This window comes from Hibiscus syriacus, unplaced genomic scaffold, assembly GCF_006381635.1.
Source record: "Hibiscus syriacus cultivar Baekdansim isolate YM2019G1 unplaced genomic scaffold, ASM638163v2 tig00113124_pilon, whole genome shotgun sequence".
In the NCBI taxonomy this organism is placed as follows: domain Eukaryota; kingdom Viridiplantae; phylum Streptophyta; class Magnoliopsida; order Malvales; family Malvaceae; genus Hibiscus; species Hibiscus syriacus.
The window spans coordinates 1235139-1247553 of NW_024063444.1; the positions used below are offsets into that span (position 1 = coordinate 1235139).

At 32.7% G+C, this 12415-nt stretch overlaps 1 protein-coding gene across 1 annotated transcript; it reads right to left on the reverse strand.

Moving 5' to 3' along the window:
- Positions 1-9236: 9236 nt before the first annotated feature.
- LOC120185718 (alanine--glyoxylate aminotransferase 2 homolog 1, mitochondrial-like) lies at positions 9237-9906 on the reverse strand. Its single transcript, XM_039189863.1, has 2 exons — positions 9682-9906; positions 9237-9281 (listed from the first exon to the last, which is right to left on the reverse strand). The coding sequence occupies exons 1-2, from the start codon at positions 9889-9891 to the stop codon at positions 9237-9239; spliced, it is 255 nt and encodes an 84-aa protein (XP_039045794.1). The 5' UTR covers positions 9892-9906.
- Between the last annotated feature and the right edge of the window lie 2509 nt (positions 9907-12415).

Here is a 12415-nt window from a genome sequence, read left to right on the forward strand (position 1 = left end):
TATACAATAATAAAAAGGAGCAATCTCGAGTGGTTGAAAAAGTTGCTCCCTAATCATAATTGCATCAAACATATCATGTGATGACAAATATAACATCTAAGTTTTGAATGCATCACATATGAGATAAGATTAAATCATCTAATCCTATCTACATTCTTATCTTATGCAGTTATACTATCCTTTAGAACAGCATATCAAATCCATAGTTCAACATCATATTGAGCTAACAAGCAATTAGAAAAGGGGAACATCTAAGTTATTCAATTATTTGAATGACAGCACATCACTTCAAGTTAAAAAAAAATTAAGTTTAATGTCAATGGCTACTAAAACAGAATTTAAACTTGAATTTGTGATACAGTGCCAAGAAATGTATATAAGAAATACTACAACATGATAAGTATCTGAACCTATGGTATTGGGTACTTTCACATGTTTAGCGCTGTGAGTCTAATATGTTAAAAGTCAATTTTGGTGGCCAATAATTGTTGAAATTTAAGCAATTCTTGGTGGCTTTCGGTGGTGCATTAAATGCACCGAAATATTGGAAGAAAGGCACAACAACTTTTGTTGAAATTTGCTAAAGGGATAATTGAATTTAGTCTCTGCACTTTAGGGTATTTACAAGATTAATTCTTAAGCTTCAACTATAAATACCCTATCTCATTTAGCTTCAAAACCATCCCAAATCATTTTAGCTTTCTCCCAATACTAGAAAATTTAGAGAGTTTTCTTGAGAGTGTTTTTCCTTTTTATCAAGAGAGAATTGTTATTGTTTTCTCCTTGTTATATCGAGAGAAGTGTAATTCCTATTTCTCATAGTGAAATTCTTCTATCATTGCTCGTGGTTTTACCCTATATTATTTAGGGGTTTTCCACGTAAAATTTGTGTCTCTTTATCTTCATTTTTATTTTCTCAAATTATCAGTTGCGATTTTGCTCTATCCGATAGCCGTATTCCGCAACAATTGGCATCATAGCCAGATTAAAGTGTGTAATATCTACTTATTGTCTTTGTGGTTCCCACCAAAAGTGAATCATCCAACATAAGAAAGTAAGAAGGTTAATCATTCTTTGAAGGTTCAAGAGAACTATTCACGATAGTGAAATCGTGGAGCTATCTGTAATAGAAGATATGACAACGAAATTTGATATTGAAAAGTTCAATGGGAGAAATTTTTCATTGTGGAATTGAAGATGAAGGTCATCCTGATAAAAGATAGTTATAGCGGTTATAAGTGAAAGGCCGGTAAATTTCACAGATGACAACAAATAGAACGAGATAGACGGGAATGCTATGACAAACCTTCATCTATCATTAGCAGATGAAGTATCGTCAAGCATTGAGGAGAAGAAGACAGCTAAGGAGATATGGGATAAAAAAAACTCAGGAAATGCAAATTCTTGGAGTATGCTGATGGAGTAAAGGGGTATAGCTTGTGGGATCCACTGCTCGCAAAGTGATCATCAGCAGGGATGTTATCTTTGTAGAAGATAAGCTACAAAGAAAAGAAGACAATGATAGAGCTAAAAAGTCAGAGACTACACAGATACATGTGAAAAGGAGAGTTTAAACAAGGAGATTCTTCTGAAGCAGAACCAACACATGATGAACAAGAACCAGAGAATTCTGAAGCTCCAAAAACTCGTCAATCAGATCGTGTGAGAAGACGTCCCAATTGGCACTCAGATTATGTTATAGAAGGAAATTGCATATTGTCTTTAAACATAGGACGGTGAGCAATCAAATATTAGGAGACATAAACAACTCAGATACTTCACTGTGGATGATGGTGATGCAAGAAGAAATCGAAGCCCTTCATAAAAATAATACATGGGACCTTGTGCCACTACCACAAGGAAGGAAGCCAATTGGTAATAATTGGGTCTTCAAAATCAAGTGAAATGATGATGATCAAGTTGAGGTATCGTGCAAGACTGGTGGTCAAAGGATATGCTCAAAAAGAAGGTATTGATTTCAATGAATATTTTCTCATGTGGTTCGACTAACAACAATTCGAGTAGTCTTGGCAATGTGTGCTACATTGAACTTACATCTAGAGCAGCTAGATGTTAAAACAGTTTTCTTCATGAAAATTGAAGAAGATATTACATGCTCCAGCCTGAAGGTTTGAAGAAGAAGAAAAGAAGAACTTGGTTTGCAGGTTGAATAAATCTCTGTACGGTCTAAAGCATGTGTCGAGGTGTTGGTATAAGAGATTTGATTCCTTCATTATGTGCCTTGGATACAACAGACTTAATGCAGAATCTTGTGCTTATTTCAAGAGGTTTGGTGATAATGATTTTGTTATATTACTGTTGTATGAGGATGACATGTTGGTTGCAGGACCCAAACAAAGATCATATTGAAGAATCGAAGGCACAACTGGCTAGGGAATTTGAAATGAAGGACTTGGGATCAGCAAACAAGATTCTAGGGATGCAAATTCACCGAGACAGAAGTAATAGGAAGATATGGCTTTCACAAAAGAATTACTTGAAGAAAATCTTGTCACGATTCAACATTTAAGAGATTGTAAGCCAATTTCTACCCCTCTTCCTATTAACTCAAATTATCCTCCAGTATGAGTCTAGCAGTGAAGAAGAGAGGACAGAGATGTCTCGAGTGTCGTATGCATCGGAAGTGGGAAGTTTAATGTTCGCTATGATATGCACAAGACCGGACATTGCACAAGCAGTGGGAGTGGTTAAACGATATGGAGAATCCAGACAAAGAGCATTGGAATACATTAAAGAGGATCCTGAGATACATAAAAGAGACTTCAAATATTGCATTATGTTACGGGGGATCAAATTTACTTATCAATGTGTTGATTCTGCTATGCAGGAGATTTGGATAAAAACAATCTACTACAGGATATGTGTTTAAAATTGCTCGTGGAGCTGTAAGTTGGGTTTCAAAATTACAGTCAGTTATGGCTACATCCACAACAGAGACAGAATATGTAACAGATACACAAGCCAGTAAAGAAGCAATTTGGTTGAAGAGCTATTGGAGGAGCTTGGGCACAATCAAGAGTATGTCTATCTGTTTTGTGACAGTTAAAGTGTCTTGCATCTAGCAAGGAATCTAGCATTTCATTCAAGGACAAAGCACATACAAGTTCAGTATCATTTCATTCGTGAAAAGGTGGAAGAAATGACGATAGATATGCAGAAGATCCATACCAAAGATAACATAGCAGATTTCATGACGAAGGCGATCAATGCTGATAAATTTACCTGGTGTCGATCCTCCTATGGCATGTCAGAAACGTAAGCAACATGAAGACACAAGATAGAAAGAATGGTGTGAAGAAATGATTGTTCCAATCAAATCTTCAAATGAGAGATTGTTAAAAGTCAATTTTGGTGGCCAATAATTGTTGAAATTTAAACAATTCTTGGGGGCTTTCGGTGGTGCATTCAATGCACCGAAATATTGGAAGAAAGGCACAACTTTGTTGAAATTTACTAAAGGGATAATTACAATTTAGTCCATGCATTTTAGGGTATTTACAAGATTAGTCCTTAAGCTTCAACTATAAATACCCTATTTCACTTAGCTTCAAAACTATCCTAAATCATTCTAGCTTTCTCCCAATACTAGAGAATTTAGAGAGTTTTCTTGAGAGTTGTTTTCTCTTTTTTATCAAGAGAGAATGTTATTGTTTCTCCTTGTTATATCGAGAGATGTTGTAATTCCTATTTTCTCATAGCGAAATTCTTCTATCATTGCCCGTGGTTTTTACCCTATATTATTTAGGGGTTTTCCACGTAAAATTTGTGTCTTCTTTATCTTCAATTTTTTTTCTCAAATTATCAGTTACGATTTTACTCTATCCGATAGTCATATTCTGCAACACAATAGTATTAGAACTGTAAACATCCTCAATATCGGGTTAGTGAGCAAATTGTAAAATTTCAGAATTTGGTGATTACAGTAGAATAGTTCAATGATTTATTTGAAAATATTTCCTGAAAGTTGTTATTAATTATCAAAAGAATTAAAGGAAAAAAATGGTCTTTTTATCTAAAAGATAACTATCTTATCTCTTTATTAAGAGATAACTATCTATCTCTTTATTAAGAGATAACTATATTATTTATTAAGAGATAACTATCTTATCTCTTTATTAAGAGATAAGCAGGTGAGGAGAGTTATCTGAAAAACTTTTCTCCCTTCTTCTTCCTCCTCCCCGTGAAAGTTAGGCAAAGGTAAGATTTTTGTTGTTGTTGATATTAGCTGAAATTTAAGTTGGATTTTGATCATTAGATGATAAACTGAGCTTAAGGAAAGCTTAAGTTATCTTAAAAACAAAAGATAAAGAAGTTATGAGAGGTTAAAGAGAAGAAGTTTTTAGATGAATTTCTGGAAAAGAGTTGATAAGTTGAATTTGAGATCAAATTTGACTTGTCATCAACTTAATTAAGGAATATTGAGTATTAGAATTGGATTTAAAACATGTTAAAAATTGGGTATGATTCTTGAAGTTCATAAAGAGGAGAAGATATTAAGGTTAAAGAGGAGATAAATGGATATAAATGAGTTTAAACATGTATATGTAACTTAAGAACATGAAAGGGGAGGAAATTTAATGAAAAGTATGGAATTTTGGGTGAAACCAGTATTATTGGCAGGTGAAATCGATACACTATGAATAGTACCGATGCATTAAGACAAATTTTAAAGATGCATCGATACACACCGACAGACATCGATGCATGAAAATTTTGAAGCTATTTTGGGTACGATGAACCCATAGTGCATGTACACTTCTAAAGGAAAAGTTGAAGTTTGATTTATTAAATTAGACTAAGTTATTAATACCAAGTTATAAGGTTTAGGTTTCTGATAATTGTCTCAGAAAATGTATGATTGTGTAGATATCGAGCACAAGCAAGTTATGAAACGACTGTAAGTTAGGATCAATCCAAAGGATAAATCATAGAAGTGGACTTGGATATATAAGTGTAAAGGTGAGTGCAAATTAATTTGTACTTATATTATCGAATAAACATTGGCTTGCGATGAGCCAATGACGGAGTTACTATGGTAAGAAGTGACTCTTAAAATGTTATTTGATTTACAATGCATGCATAAGTTATATGTGTTTACATTATTCAATAAATGATACATGATTTATGTATGATGAGTATATGTGTTTATGTATGTTATATGATTTGTGTAAGTATGTAGTGTGATAAGTCATGTAAAACAATACAAATAATCTATATGATGGTATAAGAATATGAAATAAGTTATGTGATAAAGGCATAAGGAATAAAATGAACATGTGAATATAAGAAGACCAAGTATAATTTATACTATATGGTATAAGTGAGTACACAAAAAAAAAGGTTATGAAATTTTATGAATTATATATATATATATGAAAGAAATAAATAGAAGTGAGATGTGTTATAAGTATGACACAGGTTACATGATTTAGGTGATATAAGAGAAGAAAGCATAAGTTATATAAAATGATATGAGTTAGTATATACCTATATGATATATGTTATTAAATATGATATTTGATTATAAGAAGAAGATTAAATCATGTGAATGCAAGTTTATATAATATATATGTCTATAAGAAGTCATAAGAATAAGATATGAATCAAGTTATATGAGTTATACGGAAATATATGTGAATGAGATATGATATATATATGTTTATGTGAAACCATTCAAGTGATACGAGCTATGTGACATATGAATATGAAGTCATATGAAAAGTGACATGAATTACAGGAAAGTAAACTACGTGATTATATACACATGTGATATGTGACAGAAGAGAAGAAATATGTGATCATAAGAGCAATGATATGAGTACATGAATATGAAGCATAAGAAAGAAAAAATGCCCATGTTATAAGATACGAGAGCTATAGGTTAGTTGGCATGCCAAGAGTTGAGGGTCTACGCGGTCTTTCGGGACATATACAATATACAGAGGTCCTTCAGGACAAATACATAAGTCATTCGGGACAAATTTCACATGCCCTAGTGGGATCCTATACGAGCTGTGGTGCCAACATATGTGCACAACCTCTATGTACTAACATATCTTTAGTTCTCACAAGTGTACCATGGGTTAATAAAGAGATAACATGAATACAATGAATGTTATGCATATGATTTTGGTTATAGTTGTATTACATGAATTATATGTTATGTGTATTTCTTTATGAATGATATATGAGTGTATAAATGATAAATATGATTATACGATAAAAGGTATTAATGATAATAATAGGATAATGATAAGAAGAAAATAATCATATATACATGTGTGGATTTGATATATGAATAGAAATATGCTGGTGTATGATATGATAGTAGTAATTGTTCATGCATGATTATAAGTTAGAATTTCTATTATATATTTATATGTATCACTAAGTCGTAGACTTAGCGTGTGGTTGTTTCACACGTAGGTTTCGAGAAGAATAAAGAGCAATGTGGAGCAAAACAGGTCAGTCACTTCTTACCGAAGATCAAATCAGAAAGAATTTTGAATCATATGTATTTTGAATATTGAAAGTAGTTGGCATGTAATTAATGTTTTAAATGGTATACGCTCTGACCGAGTTTTGTAAGGTTTTAAACGTATTTATGTAAATGGTAATTGTATAGTGATGAACGGTTAAATATTTATGAGCTTTATAAATTGAGATGAAGTTACTGTAGCAGTACATCGATACACTGTAGCAGTGCATCGGTACACTGTAGCAGTGCATTGATACACTGTAGCAGTGCATCAATACACTGTAGCAGTGCATCAATACACTGTATCAGTGCATCAGTACACTGTAGCAGTGCATTAGTACACTATAGCACTGTTCACAGTACTATTTATTACTGTTCATAAAGACGTTTTTGCCTTAATATTTTTATAATGAAACATAATTCAACAGTATATGATCGTGTTTTCTTAATATAAATTCAAATGTTTTATTATTTGTAAGAATATTGTTTTTAAAAGTTAATGTGACATCTAAGACTCGTTTTCAGATCGGATACGGATTGGGGTGTTACAAGAACTTCCACTGTGATATGCATTTCTCAATGAAATCATACCAAGACTACCAGTGTATAGCCTGGCCATCAGCATGGCTAACTCATTCGCCTTACTCCCAGGGCCGACCCTGAGCTCAGGTGCGATCGCCTAGGGCCCAGGTTTGGGAGGAGGCCCCTGATGGGTCACGGTCCAGGTTCAATCTGGATTTTGTTTTCTTCTTGCTTCACTCGTATCATGAAGAAATGCTAAAAGCAAAAGAAGAAAGGCCAGCTATTTAGGTTTCTAGATTTGTTTTTAGTTCATTTTAGACGTTTTAGTAATTGGTTTCAGTTGTATACCCCATTAATGAGGAGAAATGATTTTAATACTTTAGTAATGGATAAATTGACATTTCATGTTAAAAAAATAAATTAAAAACAAGTCAAATGTGATGGGATTTAAAATAAAACTAAAATATGAGATAATTTAGGTGAAAGTAAAATCCAATCTAAGTGCATAAGAGTCATGAACCCAAACTTCAGCCTTGCCAATATTTGTTGAGCTTTTGATGGATCAAAGTGCACAGAATGAAATGCAGTAAAAGTGGCAATAAATTATTTTTTTAATATTTTATAAAACTTTGAATTATTTTGTTTTTAAATAAATTTCATATTTTCATTTTTATTTTGTGATTAACTAAGTTATTGTTCAAAAACTTGATTATTATTTTAATCAAAATTACATAGAATTAACTCATAATATAACTCAATTAGTTTATATAACCTCTTACGTATTAGTTACTAATAATTAATTAGTCTAATGAGATAAATTATTATTTTTTTTGTATAAGATAAAGTTTAAATTTTAACATCATAAATGAAACAAATTAGATTACAAATAATTTTTCTTATTATAAAACTATGTAATACCACTATCTTAAATTTAATAAAGACATATTCAAAATATTGCCACATTGCACTAACGGGGTGGTTCAAGTGAAAAGTAGTTTGATATCTCTTAAGCAGATATTGAGTTTGGTCCTTTAAAACATTTGTTGGAAGTGAAAAAAGAAAAAAAAAAAGGAAGCGAGAGGAGGAGTTAAAGAAGTCACAATGTGCTCTTGATAAATTTGTGTTTAAAAAGGTTTGATTCTCATGAAATTTTGAACCAATCAACTGAAAATTGCATACTGAAAATCCTGAAAATTCTGAAAGTGTGAATGATCCAATTGACTTTAATGATGTGCCAATGATGAAAATGTTGAAAAATTAGGCATTGGTGAAGAAACACTTCCTCATTTGAATATATATGCCTATAAATTGGAAGCATCTTGACAATAATGCGAGGGATATTTTTGTTGAAAAAGGGCCCATAAGAAAAATGGATCTTGAATTTCCTGTAGATAAATATTAGACAATTCTCATATGCATGTCATTCTAGAAAGTTGAGCAATGGTGAGACTAGTTATAGAAAATGGTTAGTTTATTCCAAAAATGTTGACAAAGTATATTGTTTTTGTTGCAAGTTGTTCAATCGATTAGTAATGTAAGTTTGTTAGCAAATGATGGCTTAAGTGATTGGAAACATATTAGCCAAAGGCTTAAACAACATGAAAATAGTGTTGAACATATGGCTAATATGAATACTTGGAATGAATTGAGAGTAAGATTGAATAAAAAACCAAACAATCGATAAAAATTTGCAAGAAGACATTATAAAGAGAAGTGTTACAAAGAATACTCTATGTTGTGAAATGTCTTGCTAAACATAATCTTGCATTTCGAGGATCCAATGAAAAACTATATCAAGATAACAATGATAATTTTATGAGATTGATTGAAATGATTTAATAACATTATCTATTGAGAAGGAGATGATAAAAAATTGATGTTGATGTTATTATTAATGACTTTGCATCTCAAAATGCTAGAAGAAACTGTTTCTTATGAGAATTTGTGTATGTTGTTTTGTAGGTGAGAGACGTCAATTTTCGATTGAGAGAAACGATTCTAAGAGATGATTGAAGATATAATAGGAGTAAATTGAGTGACAAATTGTGATGTCTCTTTATATATTTTGTAAAATAATGTTGGTTAATGTAATAGAATCTACTCGTATAATTTTTAATGAAAAAGTTTATTTGGCGTTTACCGAAATTTATTCTTGAATTTTAAGTTTTTTTTAAAAAGGCTTTTATCTCTTATTTTGTCTAGAAGCCTTAAAATGTTAGGACCGGCCCTGCTCACTCCCAGAATTCACGAAATATACAACCTGAAAAGAAGTTGATAAAGCAATTCATCCCGAGACATAATTTAGTAATCAATTAGCCAAGCCTTTCTTTTCCAGTTATCTCCCCCATGATACCAATAGCAAACATTCTAGATTTTTTCACAATGATTAACAATTTGATTAATAACAATTAACAGTAGTTGAATGGGTATATTGCTTCACTTAAAACTACGAAAAACTTCGTAATCATTATTTTCCTGAAAAATTATGAATTTGTTATAATAGCATCTTTTTCGTTTTTTTCTTTAATCCAAAATTTTCTTTAAACAAACGAGGCAGAAATATTAAGAATCTAATAGTGCTTCATCAGAATAGAAAATAAATAAAATAAAACATTTTGAAAATTGAAAACGAAAATTCAGCGAAGGAACAAGAAATTAACCTTGAGATTTCCAGGCATTTTGGAAGCTAAAGCCTCAGCAAAATCAGCAATCGCGTGATGGAGATAAATTGTGGTAGCATGCTGGAGAAACTTACTTTGCTCTACTATTGCATTCAGAATCTCCGGATGGAAATGACCGCACGACACCGTTACGATTCCAGCAAATGCATCCAAATATCTCCTCCCGCTTTCATCATACAGATACTGCATATGCACTGAAAAGTAAAACGAAAATAAAAAATAATGTACCGGCTTTTGGTAGTAGTAGAAGAGAGAGGGGCCTAAGAAGTTCTTCCGCTTCGCAAGGATTTCATCAGCCGATGGTCCGTTGTACGGTTTCGGATGGTAATCGAACGGTGGAAGCTGAGGTCGCCAATTTTTTCAGCCTTGAAAACATTTTATATTATAAAAGTTACTTCGTTCCTTTTCAGTTTTGAAGGAAAGAGAAGTTAACTTACAATTCCTTTTCAGAGTGTTTTTTAAAGTAATTAAATATTAAATTAAAATAACATTTTATAATTAAGTTAAGAAAGCATATTAAGCCATTAAATAATAAATGATAATCCATTTAAATTTCAGGAACAATTAGTGATAAAATTATTTGAATAAATGCTACCATTAGCAATTAATCAAACTCCATCCATATTTGATGTTTATCTAAAATATAAATCCAAATATGGAGTAGATTCCGACGACCAAAGTATTAAACAATTGAATTTGATAATCGGATGGGAGCTGGGACAACACAAATTGCAAATGTTTGAGTGCATATCACCCACCTACCATTGCAGATAATACTTGTTCTATTTATGCTGTGTGCTTACTCTTAGTATAATTTACTTGTATTTTGCTTCTTCTAATGCATATAATTCCTTGAAAAGAGATATTGGAAAATTAATTAAAAAGAAATACATATAGATATATATGTTTTGGAGTCAATTTATTTCTTATGATGTTCGATATTTAGATCAGATCATTTCATCTAAATATTAGGTTATATTGTTCAAAGTAAGCTGATTTTTAAACAGCCACCCAAAGCACCCACTTTTGTCATTGACACAAATGAAGTAGCCGACAATGATACACCAAGAAATTACAACCGACACAATTATCTTGTAGTTGTTAAGTACTTTCTTCAAGGATTGATGTATCGGAAGATAGAATCTAACCTTCGAAGAAAATAGAGGAAGATAAAATCACTCCTTATTCTCGCTCGCCGGAATCCTCACTTCAATCACTCATGGAATATGACTCTAGGGGATGTCAAACTCGAACTAAAACTATCCCAACAAACCATGACTCGTGAGAAGATTCCTAACTTCATTTCGCTCAGTCTTGCGCATAAAAAGTCATCGTCCATTTGAGAGGATGTATTTGCCTCCAACCTCTTCTTTAATTAATTATGTTCACTGCGAGACTCTCGTCATTGCAATAGAAAAACCCACAAGACATCAGTGAAAAATGAGAATAAGACAAGCCAAAAGGTAACACAAATGAAAATTAAAGATTTGTCCTAACTTTTCTCTAAAATAATTAAAGAGCACAATGTCTACCCGAACGATGGAAGTACCATTATTTCATTGCACCAGTCACGCAACAATACATGTACTGTTGGAAATAGAGTACGAGTAATTTCCCTATAACCAGATTAGTGAGAATGAGAAAAAAGCGGAAAAATAATACCCGAAATTGATAACAGAGTTCAGCCAATTATGCCTACGTCTCCGGACTGCTGCAGATCTGCAGATCGTTTACTAAAGAGAGAAAAATTACAGGTGTTTACAAAACACTCATAACTCACAGAAATCTATCTAGTATTGGGAGAAAAAATTGATTTGGGATGATTTTTGAAGCTAAATGGGTAAGGGTATTTATAGTTGAAGCTTAGGGACAAATATTAGAAAATATCCTAAAGTGCAATGACTAAAGTGCAATTTACTCATTTCCATTTTCAACACAAATCGACCAACTTTGAAATTGTGCACCATTCGGTGCCAAACTTTGAACATGCACCGAATGGTGCAGCCTTATTTGACTAACAATATCCCTTGAAGACTGATTTTAATATGTCTTCACACCTCGATCAATGCAGCAGTATTTCTGTTCTTGTTACTCTAACATGCCAACTGAAGCTACACACAACTTCAGTTTATCCGTAGTCACCGCCCTGTAAACCCACTTGTTATTGGGCAGTTTCTCTATGGTTGCCTTGTCCCTCAACGTCTTGCCTCCTTATACTCTTGTCCACTAGTCTTTGAATGATTGTTCCTTACATGAATCCTCGGTAAGCCCCTACTTCGACCCTTCTCTTAAGATGGTCTCTGAAGCCATGTTCTCTACATGAACATGCTCGGCAAACTCCTTGGACACAGACAACTCTTCTTGCACTTGGCTTCTACTCGCCTTGGCAGAAATGAACCTTATTGAGCCAACTCTTAACGCCTCTTTGATTCTGGGTTCGTCCTCTTCTTTGGACAACTTGATCCTAGGCTCATCAATCACCTTGGATGACTCGGCTCCCCTCGAGTAATTTTACAACAGTTCTGGCATCTTAAGTATGTGCCCTCTCGTTTGCTCGACTCTTACTGTAACACCCCCAACCCGTACCTGACCCGGATACGAGTTCGAGGTGTCACATTGACTTTTCAAACTTTGACTCTTGACAAAATTCAAAGAAAATTTAAAACTTTCATTAAAGTAAAAGCAGTTTAGTTACATAATTTGACCACAATAA